The sequence below is a fragment of the Delphinus delphis genome, chromosome 19 (genome assembly GCF_949987515.2).
Source record: "Delphinus delphis chromosome 19, mDelDel1.2, whole genome shotgun sequence".
Taxonomy (NCBI): domain Eukaryota; kingdom Metazoa; phylum Chordata; class Mammalia; order Artiodactyla; family Delphinidae; genus Delphinus; species Delphinus delphis.
In genome coordinates, this window is record NC_082701.1 from 53,619,134 (window position 1) to 53,646,064 (window position 26,931).

A 26,931-nucleotide genomic window follows, 5' to 3' on the forward strand; every position below is an offset into this window, starting at 1 on the left:
CAGGAACGCCCCTTTTCCCCCTCCCCACCCCGCCCCCGCCCCCATCAGCTAAAGCGGGGGAATTTCAGCGCTGAGGCTCAGAGGCTAGGAGAGCTTCCCTAACTCTTCCCGAACGCTCTGGGGAAAGTCCCCGGAAAGAGGCAATGAGGTGCTCTCCCGCGCTGGGGCTGCCTGTGTGCTGGGTGCGCAGCAGAGTGCCCAAGAGGAGGAGCGCGCAGTCCCTGCTCGCTGGTAGCCCAGTAACTTCAGAGGAGCGACTTGACCCCTGGTCTCAGTTTAGGAACCTGTAGCAATGGGCCTGACCGCTTCCCTCCGCTGCGAGCGTCGCCACTAGGGAGAGGCAAAGGCTCGCAGACACCCCAACTCCCGCTCGGGCCCCGCACGCACGGACTGGGGTGGGGCGGGAGCGGCCGCGAGGGCTGGACCGGGCCCGGGCAGGGGGGCCTGGCCCCGCCAAAGGCCGGCTCCCGGGCCCCTGTTGGCCGCGTTGATGAACCGGTGTCCTGGGCTTTGGTGACGCGGAGCTGCGGGCGCCGCGAGCGGGGAGCGGCGAAGAGGAGCCCCCCCTCCCCCGGGCGCCCGGGCGTGGAGACGTGGGCGGCGGTGAGCGGCGCCCCCCTCCGCTCGCCTCCCCTCCCCCGCCGCCCCCGCCGGCCCCGGCCGGCCCCTCCCCGCGCGGCGCTCCCGCGTGTGCGGGTGTCTCCCTCGCTCCTCTCGCACACTCTCCGGCACTCGTGCAGGCGGCTCCCGGCTTGGCCGCTCGCTCCGGTCGCCGCCCCGCCGCCTCTGCAGTCGCAGCCGGGCATGGTGAGTGAGTGAGGTCGGGCGCCGCGCGCTCCCCAGCTCGCCGCCCGACCCCAGGCGCCGCCCGCTCCGTCCCGGGGAGCTGGCGGCGGCGGCGGCGCGGGCGCGCCGCGGGGCTGGCGGCCGGGGAGCGGGCGGCCCGTGCGCCCGGGGCCTCGGGGCCCCGTCTCGGGAGCGGGCTCCGCGCCCCTCCCGGCCCCAGCCTCGCTCCTCGAGGGCTGCGCGCTCCCTCCTCTCCCGCCGCCCGCCTCCCAGTCGCCCCACCCCGTGACCATCTCCCCGTCTTGTCCCGCAGGACCCGCCCGGACGGGACCACGCCGCAGCCGCCGCCGGGAGCCGCGCTTCGGGTCCCGCCTGAGCCGAGCCGCGCGCGGGGCCGCCGCCGCCACCGGCGGGGGATGGGGCTGCCCGGGAGGCGCGCCGAGCCCGCGTGGGGAGCGCGGAGCCGGCGCGCAGCCTGAGTCCCGGCCGCCCGCGCCGGGCTGGTCCGTGCGCACCGCGCGCCGCCGCCGCCGCCGCCGCCGCCCCACGCGCCCCGATGGCGCCATCGCCCCGGCGCCGCTGACCGCCCCGCGCCGCCAGCCCGGCCCGCGCGGCCCCCTCGGAGCCCGGCCGGCACGGGGAGCGGCCTGTCGCGGAAGCCTCCCCGCGCCTTCCCGCCCGGCCCCGCCATGGCGCTGCGGCGCCTCCTGCTGCTGCTGCTGCTGCCGCTGCTCTCGCTGCAGCCCCTGGACCTGCTGCCCGGCGCCTGGGGCGCCCGCGGCCGCGCCGCCAACCGGACCCTGAGCGCCGGCGCCGCGGCCGTCGGGGGCCGGCGGCCCGGGGGCGCCCTGGCCCGGGGCGGCCGCGAGCTGAACGGCACCGTCCGGGCGCCCGGTGGCCCGGAGGCGGGGAGCCGGCGGGGGCAGCCCGCGGCGGCGGTGGCGGCGGCGGCCAGCGCGCCCGTCACCTACGAGACGTGCTGGGGCTACTACGACGTGAGCGGCCAGTACGATAAGGAGTTCGAGTGCAACAACAGCGAGAGCGGCTACCTGTACTGCTGCGGTACCTGCTACTACCGCTTCTGCTGCAAGAAGCGCCACGAGAAGCTGGACCAGCGCCAGTGCACCAACTACCAGAGTCCGGTGTGGGTGCAGACGCCCAGCACCAAGGTGGTGTCGCCGGGGCCCGAGAACAAGTACGACCCGGAGAAGGACAAGACCAACTTCACCGTCTACATCACCTGCGGGGTGATCGCCTTCGTCATCGTGGCCGGCGTCTTCGCCAAGGTCTCGTACGACAAGGCCCACCGCCCTCCTCGGGAGATGAACATCCACAGGTGAGCGCGGCCGCCCGGGGCCTGGCCCCAGACTCCCGGCGGCCTCACCCCTCTTTCCAGGCTTCCCTGTCCTCTTGGCATCCCCCCCTCCCCGAGTCTCTGTGTCTCTGTCTCTCTCTTGACTCTTTTAAGTCAACTGAGCACCCCTTGCCTCTTTGACAAGCAATAAATCGGAGCCTCTGTTCCCTCTTCTCCATTTCCTCAGAACCGGGAACGCATGCTTTGGTTGGTAGGGGGATTTGCAGGGCAGAGTAGGGAGTGGTGGAGTCCGTGAGTCTGAGTCTAAGAATTGTACACATTCCGTAAGCCTGGGTAGGGGTCCAGGGTGTAGTTTTCAAGGCAGGTGGGCGCCTCGGTGCAGGCTCTTACTGCATTCGGTTTTCTGAGTCAAACCAGAGCATCATCTTGGATGTAGGAGATTGAACGATGTTGGAACCTTACTGAAAAGAGTGTGAACTGGGTGTTCCCGTGTGTTGGAGATGCGGGTGATACGGAAAAGAAGTCTCCTGGGGTGACAAGGAATGCAGATCTAACCATTCCATCTTGACCAAGGGCATATGGTGTCTATTCATTGCATCCTGCTGAGTGGGATGCTTCGTTTTCCCGCTGAGACTGGAGGACTTGTTCTTTTAAACCCTGTGGGCAGAACTCTCTGAGTTAACACTTCTTGCTGTGTTCAACCCGGTGGGCATCTTTCACTGTTTCCATAGGGAGGCAGTGGGAGCTGCCTCCCACCGAAACTTATGCCAAGAGCTTGAAATATGGTTGTGCAGGGTTCCACCCTGACTGCCTCCCTCCCACCCCGCCCTCCAGCTCCCTGAGCGCCCCTTGGGAACGGGAAACCAGCTTCTCTTTACAACTCTGTTAATGATGTGCCCAGTGGGTGCAAACTCAGCTCTGCTTCCAGTCCCCTCGTGCTGATGAACGGCTGGACGTGGTTCAACAGTCTTTCAAGGAACAAACCCTGCCCCGGGACATGCCTCCATCCCTGGCACATGGTGTGGGCACTGCCGTAGTAATCGGGACCACCCCACACGGCCCAGACCAGTTTCTCTGAGTTTGCCCGGCAGGCCCGCACCCCAGCCCTACAGCTGTAGCTCATCTCCGCACTCTGCCTGTTATCCTTTCGACCTGAAAACCTTCCCCCGCTGCTGCGGACATTAGTCACCTGTACCTTGTTGAAGAGAGAGAAAGGCAGATAGAAATTTCTGGGCGTGATTTCTTTCCCCCCTGGATACTGTGGGTGTTGAGAAAAGATGATACTCTCTGGCGGATTTTGAGTCAAATCCACAAAGTGTGGGTACTTTTCACGTTGACAAACTCAGGTGTTGGGATCGGGTGCTTCTGAGAGGAGATGGGTTTCTCAGCCTCGCTCGTTAACCCTGAAGTAAGTAAGCCTGTGGCTGGTTGGTCCTGGAAAATGATGGAAGAATCGTGGCACATGTGGTCAGTGCTGGCTCTTAAAAGCAGAGGGTCGGTGGGATGGAGAGAGCAAAATCAGGACAAGACGCTCCCTCCTTCGGGTTTTGTCTGGCAAAGAATTCCCTCTCTTGGTCCCCTTCCTGAAGCAGATGTGCCTGGTTCTTCTGCCTCTGCCTCTGGTCCCCTTGGTTGTTCACCTTCCCCTTCTTCTGTGCTTCTGGCCTCTCATCACACCTCCTGCCAGTGGATTCCCACGAAGCTTTCTTTGGGTTTCTCTCTTCCCTGAGCCGTTCTCCTCTGCACCCTTGGGGAGACCTGCCCCCTGCCCTGCCCTCCACCTCCTACTGAATTTATTCATCATCACCTGGGAGGATGCTTGATGGCCTCTCGATGCTGGCGTTGGCCTGCGTTCTACGGGCTTTTACCTTGGAGATGTCACTGTCCCCCCACCATGCTGACTCCCCAGCCCACTCCAAACTAGGGTGACTAGTGTGTGTTCAGGTGTGCGCCTCAGTGGTGATGCCGTGGGGCAGTTTCTCGCCGAGGTTGGGAAAGAGAGGCAGCCGAGGGAAGGGCGATGCATCTCAGCCCTCAGACCATTATGTAAATGTGGGCTGCTTCTCCTGCAAATTCACCTCCTGATTTTATTCAGTTCACAGCACCTCTTCCAGCAGCTGCAGTCTCGCCTGTTCAGTGCTTGGGAAGCCATCATGTTGATGCTTGTTAGGTAGGGGACGGAGCCTGTCTTCGTGTTTGGGAGTGGCGTGGGAGAGAGGACAGAGCACGAGCGATCCATCCGGGACACTCCCTGAATGACCTTGGGCAGGTCGGGGAAACATCTTTCCATCCTGGATAACTCAGGCACAGCGGCATCCCACCCCAGCCTCTCCCTTCCCGGGCGTGTCGGGGTGCGTGTGCACATTTGCAGGCGCAGCCCCCCGACTCCCAGGCGTGCCTGAGTGGTATCACCACGCTCCCACTTTGCTCACGCCTCAGAGGTCGTTGCTTGCTGTTTCAGGGAGTTTGGGGTCCAGGTTGCCTTGTTGGGGACCTGGGGTCGGGAAAAGGAGAGAAGGATGGAGAAGGAGACAGATATTCACACCATAATGGGTCCTCCCTGGGGAAAGTGAAGGAGAAGGAATGTATACTCTTCAGAGGTCCACAGAAGAGGTGGGTCGTGTGCTCGGTTCCGTACTCCTTGAAATAGTTCAGCAAAGGCATTTCCTTTCTGGAAAGGCAAAGATCATTTCACTGATTGCAGCATGTGAGCCTCTGCGAAGATGGTGGTTGGGCAAAGGGGCTGAGCGGGAGGGATGTTTGTGGGAGTGTTAGAAGGGTGAAAAGGAAGATGCTGCCTTAGGACGAGCCATCTGCCTCCTCTGTCCCCCTTAGGGCGGGCTTTCTTCTTCCCTCTCCAGCCCCCACAGGGAGGAAGATTTAGTCTTTTCCAGAAGTGATTAGACCTTGCCATCTGTGTGAGAAGTCCCACCCCGCGCCCCCCCCCGCCCCCCCCCCCCCGTGTCTGTGGGGCAATCATCGCCTCTCACGCCAGAGCACGTGAGCACAGACTCTCAGCTGGACTTCAGGGAGGGGAAAGAGGTGGAGCCGAGTTCTGGATCTGGAGAGCCCTGGACGTCGGGTGCCCACCTTTCCCACCCAGAACCCCATTTCCCACCAGGATCTTGGCCTCACCTAGCCCTTCTTCCCACCTGCCCGGGCTGAGGCTCATGCTGCCGGCCCGCAGGCATCCGCCCGTCTCAGTGTTTCCCGAGTGGCTTCTGCGGTGCTTCCCTGGGGCTGCCTCTTCAGTGAGGGGCTGCCATGGCCTGCAAGGACAGGGGCCTGCCCAGGACACGGCCTCAGAGGCGGGCTCCCTGTTGACATTGGGCTCCAAACCAGCTGTCCCACATTCCCACCCGTTCCTTCCTCCTCGCCCTGTGTTCATTGGTCAGAGTCTTGGAGATGAGAATCATTCTGAGCGAGGAACTGTGTGGCCTTTTAAAAAGATGGCTAATCAACAGATAAGTCAGGAAGCTACTAGGATGCCGTAGGTGCAGTTGGTGGGGCCAGAGGTGCCCGGGGTCCTCCCACTGCCTCCATCCATGAAGGATGGAGGAATTTAAGGTGGGGATTGGTGTGGAGAAGTACTCAGGGCTGAGGAATGAAAAACCTGGATGACCGATGTTGTAAGGGAAAAGGAAGCATATTAGGAGGCGACCCTGGTAGCCATCAAAAGGGACCTTCATCTTTGGGTTCCTCTGCTTGTTTCTAGAAGCATCAAGGGAACACTGTGTCCTACCTTCTCTTCCTCCAGAAATTAATTACAAACCCCAAGAGCCCTGTTTTGTCCTCACAGACCACGTAATTGCAGTAGCAGGACCCCTCTGCCGGCTGATTTAGTGAGCTCTTTTCCTAGCTTCCCGGGCAATGAATTGTCAAATCACGCCAAACACTCCATTTTTTGAAGCACGTTGGGCTCACTGTAATGAATTGATCTAAACTGAGAGTCAACTTGTTTTTTTTTTTTTTTTTAACTTCAAAGATAGCAGTTGTTGGGAAAGAAAAAGAAAGCGTCTTGCCTTGGACTGAAGGTCTTAGCCTTGCATGTTTTCCATTTTCTTTGAGTAAGAAAAAAAAATGCACAAAGGGAACGCAGTGAAATTGTGGAAGAATTTAAGAAGGCTTATGGAGGAAGGGGTTCGGGGAAGGATACCAGGAAGACAGAAAGAAACAAAAATAGTAAAGGGAGGAAGGTAATCAGGTGAGAGAGGTGGGTGGCATTGCTCAGATCTGTGCTTGGCTTCCTCCTGACCCCTGCAGCTACGTGCATATGTATTCATTCAACAGATGAGCCCTGCCCACCCGCTGTGGGCAAGGAACAGTTCAGATTATAAAATGTAAGCCTGTCGAGTGTATGTTACCTTTGACCCACGAGGCAAAGCAGAGTTCATTCTCCATGGAGCAGGTCAGCCATGCAAAAAGCCCCGCCCTTGGACAGCCCTCCCTGGAACATTGCTTGCTGTCTTCCTGGCCTCTCCCACCTCCCCCCAGCCCCAGAAGTCATGCACGTCGGTCCCTTTTCCCTGCCCACAACCCTGTCCCACGGCCAGAGCACATTCGTTCGGAGGAATCTGCTGCTGAGTTACTAAGACTTGACCCACAGTTCTCTTGGCTGCCACAACACAAGAGGAGAAAAAGTCCAGCGCACTGTTTCCAACCTGTTTTAGTGAGAGATCAAGTGAGCGTGCAGTCGATTTCAGATCAGTTGTGCAGGAAGTCGTGATGAGGAGCTGAAAAAGTGAGCTGACCGAAAGAGGTGATCCCAGACAGACGTACCCTGGGATCCAGAAGAGAAGGGAGCTACGCAGAAAGAAGCTTCATCCTCCCAGTGCCCCTGCCGGCTTTTCCGGGGCCTGCCAGGATGGCCCTGAGATCTTCACTCTCCGGCTTGCCACCGTCATCAGCCAGAGTCCCCACCGCGTGTTAGAAGTTACACCCAATCCCTGGCTGCTGGGTGTCACCACTGGCCTTCTCTGCCACCCTCCCCCGCCCCCCCCCCCCCCCCCCCCCGCCAAAGTCCTGCACAGTCTGTTTGACATTAGGGTGAATTCAAGTGCATTTTGTCTTACAATTCTCGGTACATCCCTTGACAGTATATATCCCGTGGAGCTACAGTACTATGGTTTGAACTCCCTTGTGTATAGACCATCTCAGATGGGTGGCAGGGGAGGGAGCTCTGACGGACTGTATGAGGGCCTAGGTGAAGTTCATTTTAAAAATACTGTCTGCTGTGATTTTTTTCGCCTCTTTTCTCTACCTTAGGAAACCGCTACCTGTTATTTTTCCCCGAGTCACATTGTTGACCCCCCACTTCCAGCATCTTCGTTCCTGAATGTTGCAGACGGGGAAGAGGGGTTGGCCGGGGGGTTTACCAGCAACGCTTCCGAGGGTCTCAGGCCCTTGGCCTTGAGCAGGCTTATTTTACACCCATTCAGGACAGATTGCTAACCTCGTCTTCTTTTTTTTTTTTTTATCTCTAGAAGTAAAACCAGAATGTTCTGAAAAGGCAGAGTAGTGCTTTCTATTATTTAGTCATGCATTACAGAACCATAGAATTTTTATCGTGGGCAGGTCGTTGAACTTAACTCTCTGATTTTGTAAGCCAAGCAGCTGAAGCCGGGGGAGGCCAGGTGACGATGCCAAGGGTCCTCAGGGATCTTGAACTATAGAAGCCGGTGTGCGGGTATCCTGGGCCACAGCCTCGTCTTCTTGCCCAGTGGAAATCTATTCTGTTTTACTTTATGTACAAATAACTTTCAGATATTTAGAGATGTGAGTGCCAGCCTTCTGCCTTCTCTTGCTTCCCTATATTTTTTCTCATTCAATTTTTCCATCCACTAGAATGATTTCCGTTCATCTTCCCTGGTCCTTGACAGTTTCTCCGAATTCCTTTGTAAAGGGCAATACCCTGCTCTAAGTTTATTATTATTATCTTTTCATAAGATTTGAGTAATGCAGCCCATTTGAAGAAGGAAAATATAGCACAAGCCAAAGACTTGTGAACCAGAGCAATGGGTCACTGGATAAAACTATGGGCAGAAACCTGTAATGAAAAAGACGGGCTGTGAATGCTTTCTCTCTGTCCCAGAGATGGGCGGGGATGCTGAAACCTACCAGGTGCGACCTGGTCCGACCGACCGGAGACCAGAGCTCCCCCCAGGCATCCCGTGGTCCTGAGAGGGAGTGATTTCAGCTTTGTCCTCCGGGATGGCTCCCTACGTATAAGACAGCTCTGTGACCCACAGACGTACGTTAACTGGTGCCTTGTCCTGCCCTTTCTCAGCTCTGGGCTGAGAGACCGCAGGGCCAGGGTGAATGCAAGGTGAGGGCTTCAGAGAAGCTTTGGGGAGGATGGCTAATGAAGCTGGACATTTGGGTCCCATCATTATGAGAAATTAACGTCTGTGGCATGCAGTTCGGGGCTTTTGCCTGCATTGCGCCCAAGTCCTCCTTGGAAAGAACCTATCCTAATGTGTCACCCTTCTGAGCAGTCACTTTGGGAGGCCACACACTGATTCTTCTCGGGGAAATATTGCCACGGTTCCTCTCTCGCAAGTGCTCTCAGAGCCCATGCATGCTATTTTGACTTTTCATGACGGTAGCGTATTTTTATCCTCCTAGGGTAGATGTGATTCTTGTAAGCAGCGATGTCATGGGGCGGAGGCCGATGGATGAAATAGGTGTTTGGCTGGTTATTGATCAGAAATGAAGGGTGCCTCCGGTAAGGAGACCTGCTGGCCCAGGGGCCGTGTCAGCTGCCTCCAAAGGCAGGTGCCCGGAGGAGGCGTCCCGGTATTGAACGGCAGCCCGGCATCAGAGCCCCGTGCGCGTGAGGACCACTAGGAAGGAGCCCCTCCCCTCACTGAAGGATAATTACCGACCTTAAGAAAATCAGCTTCATGCTCTCTCCATGTGTCTGGGCAGACAGCAGAGGAGCTGGGAGAGAGGGGGAGAGAAGGGGGTTCAATATGCAGAAAATGGCTCAAATTACTGTCCAGAAAGGGTTAAAAAATGGTCCCACATTTCTGCATGAGAAATGCAACTTGAATTCTTAATTTGATTCTGAGGGTAAAGGGACCCGATTTCTTTGGGATGCGTGCAGCCAGGCTTGGGGTCAGAGCCAGGTGCCGGCTGTGCCCTGCCCTCCCTCCTCTCCACCCGAATGCCAGCCCCTCTGCAGTTTGGCATCCAGACGAGGTCACCACTTGGGCCACAGAGCCATCGACGAGGCAGAAGCGTTTACAAGCACAGGAAGATGGGGTTTCCAGTGAGCGTTGCCACTAGAGTCCTAATGTGTATTTCCTGCGCCTCCCCAGACCCCCCATAAGTGTGTTCATTCCACGAGGTTGATCACAGAAATGGAGCGAGGGTGGGGCAGGCTGAGTTTAAGGGCTGGTGACAAGGGGCCACCAGGTGCAGCAGTTGTGGCCAATTGTTATTCCACTTTGGTTCTGGGGAAGCAGCGGCTGTGCTGCTGTAGCTGGGGCGGGATTCCTTCTTCCCAGTAAGAGTTAGTGGGTGGCGAGGGGCTGGGGCAGAGCCTGTGACCCTGCCCGCCCCCTAAGAGTCACTCTCGAGCACTCTGGGAGGAGTCCTGCTCTGCGGCTGGGCACCCGCCTCCTCTGCTCAGGCGTCAGGAAGGGGGAAACTCTGTCTCCCAGGAGCTTACGGGGCGCCGTCACCCATCACTCCAGGAAGCTGGTGTTGAGGACCTGAGATCTCAGTCAGATGAGGACTCAAGGTCACATAGGTGAAGCAGGGCGGGGAACAGGAAACACTCCAAAGAGCCCCCCTTCTCCGGGGCTCCCTCTGTACCCGGCATCCTGCGTTATCCCACTGCATCCTTCCACCACCCTGGGTCTGGTGGCCATTTAACAGATGACAAAATCAACTCAAAGAGGCTTAGTAACTTGCCCAGGGTCACACAGCTAGTCCGTGGTTGGTCTCTTATCTTCTTTGGGGGCCGACAAGGCAGTTGGCTCTCCCCTTCCTGAATATAAACGGGTCACTGATACTCAGACTACTTGAGAAAGCAGAGACCCACACGCTCGTGCCCTGGGACGCGTTATCGCTGTAAGGGACTGGAGGGTGAGTGACCTACAGGCCAGGGTACCTCAGTGCCGGGCTGGTGGCCTCACCTGCGTTGCACGCAGGGCACGGAGGCGCCCAGGGCAGTGAAAGGGCTCCTCTTCAAGAACGGATTAGGTTGGTGGAGGGCTGTGAAGACAATACAGAGAAGGCGTAAAGAATAAAAACAAACGAACCAAACCACCTGGGTTTTAATTGAAAAAAACCCTTAAAACAACTCCCTGCCCCCCGGCAAACCTTTACAGTATTGCAGGGACCCCAGGGCAATTCTGTGGGAGTCCTGGCTCCTGAGAGTAACGGGGCACTAGAGAAAAGAAGTGATTTGGGGGCGAGGAGATGGACCTCGGGCCATTCCCAGTTTTAATTATGGAGAGACGGATGGCTTACAACAGCCCCGTTTATCACAGCTCCCCTCCCTGCCCCATTTATAACCTCAAGCACAGGGCGCGCAAGACCCAGGATTCCGGCCAGCTCACTCCTGCTTCTCTGCCCCACTTCTGCTCTTTGCCGTCTGGTCTTAATTCTCCGCGCCCTGCCTCCTCATTCCTCAATCTTTCCCCGCGTTTCTCTGCTTCTCGGGCCCTGAAGCCCTCTGTCTTGAAAAGCCTGTGAAAGGGAAGGAGCCCTGGGTTTTGCTCTCCAGCTCCAGCTGTTGCGGCTGGTGGCGGTGGTCACGTGTGGTCACGGCCACGGTGGTGGTCCCTGGCGGGGCTCACACCCTGGGGTCTGCAGCTCCAGCGCAGGGGTCCCTGACCAAAGGATCGAGGTGGGTGTGGGAGTGTGGAGGTCCTGAGCATTGTTTTCAGCCCCACCCTGGTCGGAGGGGCAGGAGAACCCTTGGTCCTACTTGTCCAGGGCTGCTGCCCCCATCTCGGGACCTGTGGAGGCTGGGTTCCAGCCGGGCGCTGGGTGGCTACGAGCTTGGCCCTGTTCCCTAGTGTTTGGGAGAGGAGTCGCTGCTTTCTGCAGGCTTCACGAACACTCTCGTTCTTCCTCGCTTTTTTGGCCTGTGGTCTCGTGTCCTGTTCCCATTAGCTCCGTCATTAAAGTCTCATTACTTAGGACATCTGTCCTCTGGACAGAGTCTCAGTTCCCTTAGCCAAATGTCCTCTTCTGGGAAGGATGCTTCACACCCAGACAGGCAACTCTCCCCTCTTCCTTCCATCCTGCTGCTCCAGCGGGGAGGGATGGAGCAAGGAGGCTCAGGAGTGTGTCCAGAATCCATCCATCCCCCCGCTTCTGAGGTCCTGGGATACAGACGCCTGCCGTCATCCAGGGGCATGGAGGGGGCTGACCCCCTAATAAGCAAAGAAATTGTTGCCAGGAGAGCTTTTCTCCTCCAGCTGTCGGATCAGCCTCGGATCCTATTAGTAGGGACTCTGGCCTCAGTCACCCCGATATCTGGGCAGCTGAGGGCGGGCTCGTGTTAACCCACCTCCTGAAATGACCAGGCAGGAGGCCCAGCCCAAGTGCTGAGACTGCTCCAGACCTTTCGGAAGAATCTGGTTTCCAGCCTCCCTCTTGGACCCCCTCTGACTTTTTACTGCATCCTGAGAAATTTGCCTGAGCTTTGCCAGGAATGCTATCCCGGTGGCTGCGAAGGCTCTTCGTGCTATGAGAAATCACGCAGCTTTTCTGTTCTCAGGTCCGCAGCTGCCAGCTTCTTACCCTCTCTGAGCATTTGCGAAGAGAACCTGGCTTTTAGCGGAGGATCTGTGGCTTCTCTGTCTCTCTCTTCAGTCACATCATTAAAATGTTTCTTTTTGTTCCTTTCGGTGTATTTGTCCACCGCTGCTGCTTTCTCCATCTGTCCTTGTGATTCCTCTTCTGTTGACTTTTTTTCCTTTCCCGGCTCCCTCCCTTTCTCCTTCTTGAACTTGTCCTGCTGTAACTTCATTAAGCTGCATCAGTTCAGACTCTGCTAATTCAAAATTTATCCAAATTGGACCTCGGCAAAGTTGCTTTTCTTTTCTCTCTCTGATAAAAAGCTGTGATGAACAGATTAATAGCTCAGACAAGACTGCAGAGATTGTGCAGGGTGCATCCGCCAGGCAGAAAGACGGACTGTTTTCAAGCAGGCTCTTCTGCAGACAATTGGCATGCTAATTACAAATCATTCTTATCTGTTCAATAAAGTAGCTCTCCAAAGATCAATGTTTTTTTTTTAGCCTAGTTTGTAATCCTGCGGTGGCCCAGGAAGCAGTAAAAATGCATTTCCTTTAAAGCATTTTATAATTTCCTTGTCTGTTTTATTGACTGGGATTAGCCTGCCCCCGTTTCTGCTGAATTGGTGATACTTGCCTGTAAGGCTGCTTCGAATTCCCTCTCGAATTCCCTCTGGGGGCCACCGCTTATTTCCCTTCTTCTTGTTTCTTGTTTCTTTCTTTGTATTTCCCCGAATTTCTAGAATCCAGAAACTCTCTCGCGTTTGGCTTTGAGAATTCTGTGACGGACGATGCCACCGCCCAGGGCGCCCCTCATTCCATCTTGCCACAGGGTGACCAGATGGGCACAAGAGGTTAGGGTCCCGAAAACAGACCTAGCACAGTCGGCCCTGTCTCTGGGGGATAAGAGGACAGAGATCTCTGTCTTTCCTCCCTCCATTCTTTCCCTATTGCCTGTTCCTGCATCGCTGTCCCAACACCACGGTAGGACAAGATAGGATGTGCCTAGATGCACCCTTATGGAAGAGGACACGGACCTCCCTTGCTTTGCCTGCTTTTGAGGCTCTTGAGGGACCCCTAGCAAAGCCCCCTTTCCCTCACTCTTGGAGGCCGTCATCCATCTTTCCCTGCCTTAGAGCACTTCCTGAGATAGGCAGGCTAACGGCAACTTCTGTCACTTCCTGTGCCCATGACCTTGGGTGAGCCCCTCGGCCCCCTCTGGCCTGTTGGCCCTGCTGTGGGTTGAGGGCTATCGAGTTGTGGAGGTGTGTTCATCTCCGGCCCATTCTGATCTCCCGCACACCTGGGAAATTCAGGAACGCAGTCTGTCCTTTCAGACGCAACAGCCCTGTGGTGTAGAAGAAAATGCATTTTCCTCCAACATTCCGTTCACATAAGAAAGCTGTCTTCACGTGGCCTCACGGGAATGCTTGTCTCTAGCATCTTAAACTCATAGACTGTCTTGGGTGAAAGGGGCTGATGAGGTGCTTTCATGCCTCTCCTGCTGGGCGCACCAGCTGCATCTGGAGCTGGGGCTCCGCCTCCCCCTGGAGGTGGTCCATTCTATTGTTAGGACGCAATTCCAGTTAATTCTCATGGGAAGCCAATATTGACTTCCCTGGCATGAGGGCAACCCCACCCTTGTGTACCCCACCCTTTCAATAGTGGCATTGATGGTAAGGTACTTGAACTTGGAAATGACAATGATGTTTATAATTTTTTTTATAGAAGGAAGAAAAAAAAATTGAAGAAAGAAAAGAAGGAAAAAGGGAGGTAGGGAGAAGGAAGAAAAAAAATAACTGAGTCTTTTGCAGAAAATGCTGCCCCGGCCCATTTGACCCATTTGCCCTTTTAATACCCCAACAGGATCCTGATTCGTTTTGCCCATGATGTGAATCCCTTTGGTTTTTATCTCGAAGTTTCCTTGCCTGGTCGCGGAAGCATGATTTGTGATGGCCTCGCAGGAAGAAAACAAATAGACACTCTCTTTGCACTTGGCTTGCAGAGTCCAGGTTCAGGGTTTAGCAAAAGCTGGTGTGTGAGCAGATGCATTTCTGACCTTAGGCCTGAGTGGAAAGTATGGGATGTAGGTGGTCCCTTCCAGGATGACCCGTAGCCACAGCCGTGCCACGTGGCTCCCCCGCCACACCAGGAGTTTTGCCATCTGGCATTGCTGAGTCAGCCCGCGAAGACGCCCCTCTTGCACCTGTACACATGGACTTCCGTTGTGGTTCTGTTGGCTGAGCCCCTAGACACGGGGAGGCTGTATTTGGATTGATGTATTAATCACATGCTTAGTGCTTACGAGGTGCCAGGCTCTGTTCTAAGTGCTCTACAAATATGAACTCATTTAGTCCTCATGATAACCCTAAGAGGTAGACGTTATTTTTGGCCTTATTATTTTGGCCTTATTTTTTTCAACAAGGTCACAGAACCACAGGGCACTTAAGGAGCTGCCTAAAGATCACCAGTATCCTGAGTGGCCGGAATTCTGACTCAGGTGCTCTGGCTCCAGAATCCCTGCGTTTAGCCAGTGGGCAATACCGCCTTCATTCTGCGTCTCCTGTAGATTCACGTCTGTGTTTATAGCAAGTCAGGAAAATGACACCAAGGGTAGCAATAGTAAGAGCAGCCGTAGGTGCATTTATTAACTCATCTATCACCTGGCTGCCCAAGCGACCCTGCTAACAAGTCTTGGTAGCAGTTTTGTTCTCCCAGGTCCAAACGGTAGCTGACCTTGACACGTCCAGATCTTTGATTCAGGCTCCAACAGTCCACATATCTCTGAAGAAGTCTAGGCTTGGTGTAGATGCTGCCGAATTTCCCAGGCCCGGGTAAATTTTCACATGATTCATGAGGCGAGGGATGGCGTGTGTGGAGGAGACGCCGTTAGGGATGAACTGGGGTCCCGGGGGAGGCACGTCGACCCTGTACCTAGCTGTGGCTCGTCATCGAGGGACAGCTCCAGGTCAGGCGCTCATTGGGATGCAGTGACTTGTCTTGCTGGCCTGGAAAACAAAGCAGGCAGGCCGAGCTTTCCCTTGCTAAGTTCGGCTGTGTTTATTGGCCGTGATGAATTCCGATTGTGCCGGGGACAACTCAGACCTGCAGAACGGCTGGGTGCAGATGCACAAACATTGTTATCACAACAAAGGAGATTCTCCCCGTCCATTCGGAGCCTCTGTGTGTGCGGAGAGCGGTCTTGTGCACACACAAAGCCGGCAGCTGTGTTTTTCAAGTGGACTTTGAGAGAACCAGAAAAAAGGAGAACTAAATTAAGCCATTCTCCTCGGTCCGTGTTTATTAAAAATATATTCACTTCAATTGTCCGGAGTGCGTGTTTCAGAGAATAAAGGCACCCCGACTGCCCAGTAGATAAGGATGAGGCTGAGGGTAGAGGGCTCTAGCTGTTCCCGGAGTGGCAGAGTCGAGAAAAAGCTCAGTCATCCGGGACTCACATAACCAGAATAGTTTATTTAACCGGAGTAGAACGTCTACACTCTACTTCTGGGAGAAGTACCACAGAAGTAGCTATCAGAATCTTCCGTGGTTCATTCTCCAGTTTTTATAGGATTCCATTTCCTAGATTGTCTATATTTTATGGAGTTTTCTCTGTGAAGAGAACTAAAGTTTAGATTGGTGGCCCTCTCATGGAAGAACTTTGCTTTTTTTTTTTTTTTAAAGTAATTATATTCAGTATATGCTACTTAATTAGGCAGGAATGCTATTAGAAAATTCTTCAAAAACAAGAGTGTTCTCATTAGTCCTTAGGAAAAAAACATTAAGCAGAATAGTTTATTCGTGGAATAGTTCATCTGTTCGGCCTTCTCTCATACCCATCCAACAGCATAAATTTGTTCCTACTGCTCCCGAAAAGAGAAAGGTCCTGACTAGGGGGTCTTAACTCTGCAGGTTGCCTTGCTCTTGGCACGGAAAAACTTACCGAACACCAGCTGAACTGATTTCCTCCCTTCCGTGGCATCTATGTGGCTCTCAGATCCAGAGACGTGGCAGAGGCAGAAGGCTGGTTTCCATTCGTTCCACTTCAGTGAGCAGAGATATTCATGGTGTCTTCATGGACAGCAGGTTAATTGAGCTCAAAAAGACTTATCAATAAACTAGGGTTCCTAGCTTCCCCACTTCATTTGGGGGGAACTGAAGTTTTACCCCCTGCTCCGTGAGTGAAGATCGGGAAAAAACAATTCCAAGTTTTTATCTGACACTCTTTGGCCACGTTTGTTTTCAAACTTGGAAGCTCCGTGAAGTCCAGGGACTGCTGAATGGAGGGTAAGAACTTGGTAGAGTAGGGCTCTGGCTCTTATTCTGGCCTCATGCACAGCAGGAGTCTAAAGAAGTATATTGGCGTTCTACTCAGAATTTCATTTGATAGAAGGTTGCCCGCTAAGACAGTGTAAAAACTTTCATAGCTGTTGATGGTCATGACTCACTAAGGTGAATAGAAATGGGCAGTTGGGTGACCCCTGAGTTCTGTCTGGGTAGATTTTTCTACTAAAGATTGAACACGCTCTATATCTCCTGTTCAGAGACCACTGCAGGAACACAGTCGGTGAAAAAATAAATGTGATTAAGTGGATGGAGGATTGGAAGGAAAGATGGATGGATGGATGGATGGATGGATGGATGGATGGATGGATGGATGGGGTGTTGGATAGATGGATGGATGGATGGATGGATGGATGGGTGGACAAATGGGTGAACGGAAAATTCAGTGGTATAAAGTCAGCCTCTGTAGTGTAACAGAGGCTACTTATGTTTGAAATCTGGATTTACCGCTTACCAGCTCTGTGACCTCAGACAAGATATCTGACCTCTCAAAGTCTTAGTTTTCTCATCAGCAAAATATGGCTACTGATAGCACCTACTGTATAGGATCATTTTGAGGATTATATAAGATAATGCATAAAAGAGTTGAGCACTCTGTCTGGCACATAGTAATGGCTCAATAAATTATAGCCCTTAATTTCCCAAGCTGGCAAGACTATGAAGCAAAGTTATAACCAAGGTTCTGTTTATTTTTCTCATGTTAAGGGAATCATTTGCCATTTTAAGAAAGATTTCGTATCTTGAATACAGGGGGCAACACATCGAAATGTTGACCAGGCTTGGTCCCTACAGGAATTGCAATAACTCAACACTTGGGGAAATTCAAACACGCTTTCATTCCTTGGGACCACTGACAACATTAACCAAGGTGTTAAGTGAATAAGTAATTGGTCTTGACCTGAACCACTCATTGACTAATTGTTTCTCCACACCCTAATATTAACTGGCATTTGCTAAATTAGCAGACCCAGCTGGAGAGACTGGGAGGACTCATTCAAGCTGACAGTCCCTAGGAAAGTGAGATGTATATAAAAGGCAGTCCCACTGAGCAGAGGGACATCAGGGCTCCAGCCAGAAGCCCTGGGTTGAAATTTCGGTTCCATCACGTTCTCATCCTAGAATTAGTCTGAGCCTCAGTTAAGTGTTTAAAATTGGGGTAACCGTAGCTGCAAAGGTCCCAGGTTTAGCATGGCCGCCACGCCGGACAAGGCAGGTAAAGCCCTTAGAACGTGTTCAGTGCTATCCATATGTAAGATGGGATCTCAGTTTTGCAGATGGTTAATATACAAGCAACGAGTCCTGAAGAACGCAGAAATTTCCTGGCTTGAGTGATCAGAATGACTGTTTCCCCTGTTCAGATTTGCTGCCCAATTAATTAACTCTCCCCTGCTCGCCACACACCCACGAAAGCCAAGGAGTCCATGTGCAGCGAACCAAGGCAATTAGGTAGATAATTCAGGCAAAAAGCATTCCTTTGTTTCCTATATCCAGATATTGCAGCAAAGTGGCTCTGGGGGAGGGGGAGATTGGGGGATTGGGATGAGCAGGACAAAGAACCAGATTCTTCAGGGTCTTAAATTAGACCTCTGTAGTGGGCACGGGGCACGGGGCTGCCCTTGGCTGGGAACCAGCCTCACTCCTCACTGGCCCGTCTCTGTCTCTCAGCCCCAGATGCTCTTTCCCTGGGAAGGTCTCTCTCTCATCCCATCTCCCTATCTCTCACCTTCTGAATCTCATTCTTTCTCTGAGTTTCTCTGTGTCCCATTTTCTCTCTGGCTCTGTCTGCCTGTCTATCTGTGACCCTCTGTCTCCCCGCCCCCCGACTCTTTCTCATTGTCTGTTATCCTTCTCTACTCTGTCATCTCTGCACCTCTCCCTCGGCCTCTCTCTGGCTCTGAGTCTCTGACACCCTTCCCATCTGTTTGGCTCCCTTTCTGTCACTCTCTTCCCTCCCTTTGTTTCCTTTCCCTCTCCTTCTGTCTCCACCTCTGTCCCTCTGTCGCTCCCTTTCTCTCGTTGTCACTGTCTGTCCCTCTCTCTCCCCCCACTTCCGACCCCAAAGGGGTCTCTGTCCCTTTCTTTGACCCTGAGAGCGGCAGCCACTCTCTCACAAAATCTGCTTCCCATTTCCTCAATGACCAATTTTCTTTCCTACGGTGAGAAAGTAGCTCAGGCCTTAACCCATTTCCTCCGGCGTCTCCAAATTAATTAGGTGAGATTGGGATCGCACACTTCAGAATTAGAATAATACCTATCCAGCACCCTGGAGAGAAGGGGATGGAAGGTGGAGAGGAATGGGGGTGAGAAGGGGAGGTCACGGAGCTGAAGAGCTGAGGGAAGGGTGTGTGAGCTGAAAGAGGGGGACCCAGCACCATCTAGGAACGAGGCCCACCTTTCTGGCTGCCGGAGGGCACTGGGAAAAGGGGGCTCTCGGAGGACGGTGCTCAGGCGGTCAGGATCACATCCCTGGCTACTGTCCTCCTCGTTGGGACCACACAGGGCAGGGTCCCTGCCCCCAGCTAGCCTGACTCTTCAGCACATCCATCCCGTTTGGCTGTGCAGCCCAGCTCAGCCCTGCCAACAGGGCACTTGGAGAGGGTACCACGCAAGTTATTACCTTTAGGAGGAGACAGCTTGGCTGTAACCCAGTTAAAACTCATTCACCAGCAGCAAGCCAGAGGCAAGCAGAGATGCTCTGGGGAGCCTGATGGTCTCCAAAGAGGTGTCTTCCCCCTTACATCTCATCTCTCAGGGCCTGCAGCCTGCAGGGCTTCTCAGGAGATGGGCCCTGAGAGTCCCCTTCTCCCAGCGCCCCCCTCCCCCCACCCCCCCCCCCCCCCGCCCCGGGAGTGCTGATCTCAGTTTGAAAATCTCTTCTCTGCTGGGTCCTCCTTGGCCAATAAGCCTGGAGCGAATCTGCTGTGGGTTTGCCATTTACACTGTCCATATGGACAAAAGGGACGAAAGCCCTGCAAGGATGGAAATCTTCACTCCTTTCTCTCTTTGTTTTTTTCTTTCTTTTAAATTAATTTTTATTGAAGTATAGTTGATTTACAATGTTGTGTTAGTTTCTTCTGTACGGCAAAGTGAATCAGCTATACGTGTACATATATCCCCTCTTCTCCTTCCCATTTAGGTCACCACAGAGCATAAGAGTTCCCTGTGCTATACAGAGGTTCTCATTAGTTATCTCATTTCACTCATAGCATCAGTAGTGTATATGTGTCAATCCCGGTCTCCCAATTCTTCCCACCACCACTTCCCCCTTGGTATCCATACGTTTGATCTCCACGTCTGTGTCTCTATTTCTGCTCTGCAAATAAGATCATCTATACCATTTTTCTAGATTCCACATATATGTGTTAATATATGATATTTGCTTTTCTCTTTCTGACTTAACTTCACTGTGTATGGCAGTCTCTAGGTCCATCCGCATCCCTACAAATGATCCAATTTCATTCCTTTCTATGGCTGAGTAATAGTCCATTGTATATATATACCACATCTTCTTTATCCATTCCTCTGTTGATGGACATTTAGGTTGCTTCCATGTCCTGGCTATTGGAAATAGTCCTGCAGTGAACATTGGGGTGCATGTGTCTTTCTGAATTATATTTTTCTCAGGGTATATGCTCAGGAGTGGGATTGCTGGATCATATGGTAGTTCTATTTTTAGTTTTTTAAGGAACCTCCATACTGTTCTCCATAGTGGCTGCACCAATTTACATTCCCACCAACAGTGCAAGAGGGTTCCCTTTTCTCCACGCCCTCTCCAGCATTTATCGTTTGTGGATTTTTTGATCCTGGCCATTCTGACCAGTGTGAGGTCATACCTCATTGTAGTTTTGAATTGCATTTCTCTAATAATTAGTGACGTTGAGCATCTTTTCACGTGTTTGTTGGCCATCCTTTCTCTCTTTGAATAATGGCTGAGCAATGTGCCAAGACCCGGGGATACACTGATGGCCCAGACACCCAAGATCCCCTGACTTCAAATGTTCATCTCAGGGTCTCCGGCCCTAGTTGTGCCAGAGCCCAGCCTAGTGTCCGACCTTGGTACACATCTCTGGAACTAGGTTGCACTGAGCATTAATCAAAGACCCCCTTCACGTAGTGCTGTGTAGACGCAGATCTGAGTTTCTCAGCCTCGCCACTGTCGGCGTTTTGGGTGGGATAATTCTTTGCTGTAGGGGGCTGTCCTGTGCATTGTAGGATGTCTAGCAGCACTCCTGGCCTCTACCCACCAGTTTGCCAATAGCACTTCCTCCCCAGTTGTGTGACAACCAAAAATGTCTCCAGCCATTGCCAACTGTCCCCTGAGGGGCAAAATCATTGTCGTTGATGTAGATTTAGTACTGACCTTCCAAAAGTATGGTCTTAACCACATGACTCCGTTTTCTTTCGTAGATACCTGAGAGGTCTTTGTAAGAACGTGAGAGGCAAGAAAAAGAATATAAGCTTTCTTTGTGTAATAGCAGCTTTATCGGGCTGTGATTCACCTCCCATAAAATTCATCCTTACATTTTCAATCGTCCAATTCAGTGATTTTTATACATTCACAGAGTTGTCCAACTATCACCGCTAGCTGGTTTTAGAACATTTTCATCATCCCCAAGAGAAAACCTGTACCTATTAGCACTCCTTCTTCATTTGCCCCTCCCCCAGCCCCTGGTAACCACCAGTCTACTTTCTGTTGCTGTGGATCTGCCTAATCTGCATATTTTATATACACAGAATCATAACATGTGGTCTTTCATGACTGGATTCTTTCACTTAGCACGTTTTCAAGGTCCGTTCATGTTGTAGCACATATCAGAACATCATTGCTCTTTTAAGGTTAAATAATAACACATTGTGTGAATACGCTACATTTTGTTGATCCATTCTTCAGTTGATGGACATTTGGGTTACTTCCATGGAGAATTCCCTGGCAGTCCAGTGGTTAGGACTCAGCACTCTCACTGCTCGGGCTCCGGGTTCAACCCGTGGTCGGCGACCTAGGATCCTGCAAGCCATGCAGTGTGCGCAAAAAATAAAATAAAAAATAGAAATAAAACATTTCATTGATGTATTATAATAAGTAAAATAAAATATGCACAAACCAACTTGAATGGGCCTCTGTAAAAAAAAGATAGTGCTGCTATGAACTTTCATATACAAGTTTTGTGTAGGCATATGTTTTCATTTCTGTTGGGCATATACCTAGGAGTATTTTAATTGCTAGGCCATATGGTAACTCTGTTTAGTATTTTGAGGAACTGCCAGACTGTTTACCAAAGGGTCTGCACTGTTTCACCTTCCCACCAGTAGTTTATAAAGGCTCCAATTTCTCCACATCCTTGCCAACATTTGGTATTTTCTTTTTGGTTATAGCTATCCTGGTGGATGTAAAGGGTTATCTCATTGTGTTTTCGTTTTGTATTTTCCTGATGACTAATGATGTTGAGCTACTTTTCATGTGTACCTTTTCTGGAGAAATGTCTGATTATATTTTGTCCGTTTTAAAATTGGGTTGTTTGGTTTTTATTGTTGAATTTTAAGAGTTCTTTATATATTCTGGATGCAAATCTCTTAGCAGAAATATGATTTGCAAATATTTTCTCCCATTCTGTGGGTGTCTTTCATTTTCTTCAAGCTGCTCTGATGCAGAAACGTTTTTAGTCTTGATGAAGCCTAGTTTACCTGTTTTTTTCTTTCTTTCCTTGTGCTTTTGGCGTCATATCTAAGAAACCATTGCCAAATCCGAGGTCACAAAGATTTACTTCTCAATTTTTTTCTAAGAGTTTATAGTTTTAGCTCTAAATATTTAGGTCTATGATCCATTTTGAGAATCCAACTTATTCTTTTGCATGTGGATATCCATTTGTTGAAGGAACTTCTTTCCCCATGATCACGACACCCTTGCTAAAAATCAGTTGAACGTAGACGTATGGGTTTATTTTTGGACTCTTCAATTTGATTCCATTGGTCTGTATTTCTGTTATAACTTTTTTTTTTAATTTTTATTTTTGGCTGCATTGGGTCTTTGTTGTGGTGCACGGGCTTCTCACTGCAGTGGATTCTCTTGTTGCAGAGCATGGGCTCTAGGTGCGTGGGCTTCAGTAGTTGTGGCTTGCGTGCTCTAGAGCTCAGGCTCAGTAGTTGTGGCGCACGGGCTTCGTTGTTCTGCGGCATGTGGGATCTTCCCGAACCAGGGCTCGAACCCGTGTACCCTGCGTCAGCAGGCGGATTCTTACCCACTGTGCCACCAGGGGAGCCCTCTGTTATAACTTTTAAGTCACTGTTTCCTTACCATAGAAAGATGGTAGGAAAGTGCCTTTGATAAACAGAAGGGTGAAGGAATCAAGGTAATGTGCGTGGATGTGTGGTTAAAAAGTATATAAAATATTGATCACATTTTGGAATTAAAAGGGATCTTAGAGGTCATGTTAGTTTAAACCCTTTGTTTTGCTGATGGGGGATAAAAAGATTAAATTTCTACTTCAGAGGTTAACAAATCTGCCCAAAGATTTACGACTCATCATTGGCAGAGCTGGGCAGAGCTGGGATTAGAACCCAAATCTCTTGATTTGGTAGGGCAATGTTTTTTCTTATTCCAGGCCCCAGGTCTGCCTGGACTTCCTTTACCAAACTAGTGAGGTTCTGTCTTCCCCTCCCTCACTTCTTGGTCCACAGAAGTGAATGGGGTGGTGGCGTGTGTCTGCTTTTTCCCTTAGAGCCTGAGAAAAAAGAAAGCCAGTGCGAGGAAAGCATTTGGAAAATCTGAAATTGCTATATAAATGCTACTAAATGATAAGATTACCAGTTTGATGGTCCTCTCCCAGGAAGGTTCAGCATGTCAGGGGCGGCGTAATGAAAGGAAGCTCTCCACTCCCAGACACGTTTTAAACTGCTGCGGTTGGTGGTTACTTTTCGACGGAGGCAGGGTGTGGGGAGCTGGAATTCCAGGGGACTGAAGCCTCAAAGTGGGCTTGTGTAGCCAGGTCTCAGGTGGGCCGGGATGGCCGGGAGAGGCCTGGGGCGTGGTGCCTCGCCCACCCCTCAGGGACCCAGGTAGATGGAAGAGTTCCTCCTGGCTCGTGCACTCAGAATGGGGTGCCTGGCCCTGAAATGACAATGTCCGATGGTGGTCCCTTGTGGCTCCTCAGAACATACTTGCATGTCTGTTTCCCACTGACAGTGGTATCACCTGTCCCACCCAGAGGGAGTCCTGTTCCAAACCACGTCGGGGAGCGATTTCCCCTAAATGCTGAGCCCCTAGAGGGTAGGAATTGTGTTCTCTTTACCTCTGTCTCTGCTGTGACTAATGCATGCTGAGTCCTCAGTAAACATATGTTTGGCTGTTGAAGAGAGGCGTTGGGTGAATAGAAGCTGCTCTCGGGGTACGTGGCTCCCTTGCAGAGGGCATGGACCTCTCCAGCTACAGCAGCATCTCTGTGCATCTCTCTTTCCTTCCTGTGTCTCTGATTGCTTCTTCCTCTAAGCTTCAGCTGCATTCACTGTCTGCACTGTCCGTGTGTTCTGATATTTATCATTTTATCTGTATGTCGTGTCTTTGCAGCTAAATCACACCTTTCTTCGACAAGGGGAGCTCTGTTTTGTACTTATTTGGGTCACCCGTGTAGAGTACATGCTCCTTGGTGTGTGTCTTTCCATGGGGAAGTTGGTCCCCCTGATATTAGTCACCTGCCGCTGAACTTGAGGCCAGTGGTGGCTGCCCTTCACTGAAGTGGCATTCCACGGGCCAGTTGCTGTCGTATCTGCGTGGCATACGGGCTTATTTGGGGAGCCAGCATTTTGAAAGGGCTCAGAGTTGATTGGTGGGAAATGAATGAAAGAAGGAAACCTTAATCACAGCCTTTTAGTGCCTGTACCCCCAGGCATGGCAGCCTCTCCCCTGTATCCCCGCTGAGACCAGCACCAGATGATGCTGTGACTGTAACTGAATACTGGGTCTCCGCCCATCAAAGGGCCGATGATAGTAGCCCAGCTTCCTTTGTGGTTGCACTCACCAACTCGGTGGATCTCACTGTGTGGTCTCCTCCTCTTTCAGGGCTCTGGCTGACATCTTAAGACAACAGGGACCAATCCCCATAGCACACTGTGAAAGAGAAACTATCTCGGCTATCGATAGCTCTCCCAAAGAGAACACGCCGGTCAGATCATCCTCGAAAAACCACTACACTCCCGTGCGCACGGCCAAGCAGACTCCAGGTAAGTGAGAGCTGATCACCTTGCATCTTTGCTGAGGCTGGTGAGAAGTTTCGGTGGTGTTTCTGCTTCAGCTGGGCAGGAGCCGGTCCTGGAGCCCTGGGCAGGTGGCTTGTGGAAGAGTCTGGGGACTGTTCCCCTGCAGAGAGAGTGGCGTGGGAGACTGCCGCCGGTGAGTGTCCAGGCTGGAGCAGAGCTGTTGGTTTAGGGCATCTGTGATTTAGTGAATGTCTGCGTAATCCTCTTCCCTGAAAGGAGCTTGCAGTAGCCTTGGTGGTGGAGTATGGTCACCTTCTTGCTCACATGGTGGGAAGGTAGATATCTGACAAGAAGTGGCTGCACTCAGACGTAGAGACGGATGAACTGTCGGAATCTCAAAGGGACTTCCTGAGAGTAAGGATTATGTCTGTGTTGTAGGGTTACTCTTTTCTGTGCTCGGTGGATTCTCTGGATATATGATGAGTTGCCATGTGATAGTAATATACCTTTTGCTCTTTTATTTGGTCTTTACTGTAACCCATATGGAACAATAAACAAAGCAAGGAAATAATGATAAATAATATAACCTCAGATTTATTGGGATCTTGTGCTGTGCCAAGGGTTATGCTGAACATTTTACGTGTATTGTCTTACTTATTTTTCACAGCAATCTTACAAGTGCTTGTATTATCTTCTTTTTATATGTGGAACAGAAGAGCTCAGTAATTTTCCCAAGCACATACGGTTGGTAAGAAAGCAAACTGGCAGTCAAACTGAGGCATGTAGGTAACAACGGTCAGGTCTAGAAACCCTAGTGTCCTAATCCAGTTTGGGACATGAATCCAAAGTATCTGGGTGGATGGTCTCCTTATAAGTGCAGGTGGGGAGCTCATCTCTTACTGTGAGCATTACTAGTCTACTTCTGACTCCAGTCTCAGACACAGCTTCTGCTTTGATACTTGGATTTGAAATCTTCACATCTGTCACCCTATAGCTTTTCAAAGGATGGGCTATATGGTCTGAACTAAACCTGCAATAAAGATATGCAGCCACTAGGTGGCAATAGAAGTGTCCCAAATTCAAACTAGCAGATGTGCTGTTGAAACCAAATTGGTTTTCCATTCATTCTTTAATTTTCTTAAATTTATTAAATCAGAAATCACATACTTGCCTTTAAGGTAATAAGAGTTAAGTCATTTGAGACTCTGATAAAAGTTAAGGACATTCGCCTCCCCCAAATATATACATATGAATATATATATCCATCCAACATTTTGCATAGAATTTAAGGGGATTCATAGACCCTTCTGAAGTTAAAAATCCCTGACTTAAAAGTAAGGATGAGAGGTCCACCTTTTCAAAAAGTCTAAGATGCATTTTTAGCCTGAATATCATAGATGTTTAAAATGTAAGCAATAGAAGAAGTGGGCAAAAACCCTGACACCAGTAGTTGTCTCCCTCGCTGCATAGTAGAATCACCTGGGGAAGCTCTTAAAAATGCTGATGATGCTGGTGCCTGGGCCTCACAAATTAACCAGAATTTCTAGGGATGCTGCTGGCAGCAGCATTTTAAAAAATCACTTGAAAGTGATTCTAACATGCAAGACAGAATAAAGAACCACTCGTCCAGATGGATTCCTTAATTTTATGAAGGAAGACACTGAAAGGTTTTGCCAGTAGTTCTCAAACTCGGCTGCACATTGGAATCACCTGGGGAGCTTTAAAAATTAAGGCTACCTGGGCCCCACCCCCAGAGATCATAGTTTAATTGATGTGGGGGCGTGGCCTGAGCAGGAGATGATTTTAATATGGAGCAGAGTTTGGGAATCACTGGGCTGTGGAAATTGCAGAAAAGTGCCATTCTAACTAATGTTTTGAAGTCAGGCTCCTCCAGAATGTTGTCTGTGATTCTGGAACTTCAGGTCACTCTGGTACCCAAAGTACCCCTGGGAGCTTACCTTCATCCCTCTCTCTTCCAATTTTCTCTGTCTTATTCACAAACCAGCTAGTTCCCAGCCACTGAGTCCAGACTGATTAAGTGGATGGTCTAGATTTGCCCTTAAATGCCTTTCACAGGGAGGGAAGATTTGTCATTTCTTCTGGTTCCTATATACATCCTCTCCTCTGTTAATCTGAGAAGAGAAGCTTAAAGTTAAATGATTCACTCCTATGTTTTGAGAAATCCCTCCTATGTATTTCTCAAATTGGAACTCTTTACTTGGCTTTTAGAGATGGGAATTGTTCCCTGGCCCAGAAAGCATTCTCAGTGGTGATGCTTATATTTAAAAGCAATTTCATAACTATCTGCAACATCTACAGCTTGTAATGGACACAGCTGCTTTTCCGAATAGCTGATCCTTCGCCACAGAAGACTGCATTTTGAGCAGATGTCTAAACAGAACTTTGTATAGGTGTTCAAAGTGGTGATTTACTGTGATTTTTGCCACTGGTCAAATCCACAGATCACCGATCATAGGAGGATGGTGGCAAGAGTCTTGTAGAGGGATCTTGAGGACAGAAATCCCAGGAGGCATCATAGCG

At 51.3% G+C, this 26,931-nt stretch overlaps 2 protein-coding genes across 4 annotated transcripts in view; both read left to right on the forward strand.

Annotated features, from left to right (window-relative positions):
* The window catches only part of ADPRM (ADP-ribose/CDP-alcohol diphosphatase, manganese dependent), a 390,622-nt gene extending 389,419 nt beyond the window's left edge, over window positions 1-1,203 (forward strand). The window contains exon 12 of the mRNA XM_059997159.1: window positions 1,100-1,203. The gene's annotated coding sequence lies outside the window, so the exon portion shown is untranslated. The remainder of the gene's footprint in view (window positions 1-1,099) is intronic.
* A 272-nt stretch (window positions 1,204-1,475) lies between these two features.
* The window catches only part of SHISA6 (shisa family member 6), a 243,063-nt gene continuing 217,607 nt past the window's right edge, over window positions 1,476-26,931 (forward strand). For all 3 annotated transcript variants that reach the window (XM_059997065.1, XM_059997066.1, XM_059997067.1), the window contains exons 1-2: window positions 1,476-2,122; window positions 24,254-24,414. In XM_059997065.1, the coding sequence (XP_059853048.1) occupies window positions 1,476-2,122; window positions 24,254-24,414 (808 nt within the window). The remainder of the gene's footprint in view (window positions 2,123-24,253; window positions 24,415-26,931) is intronic.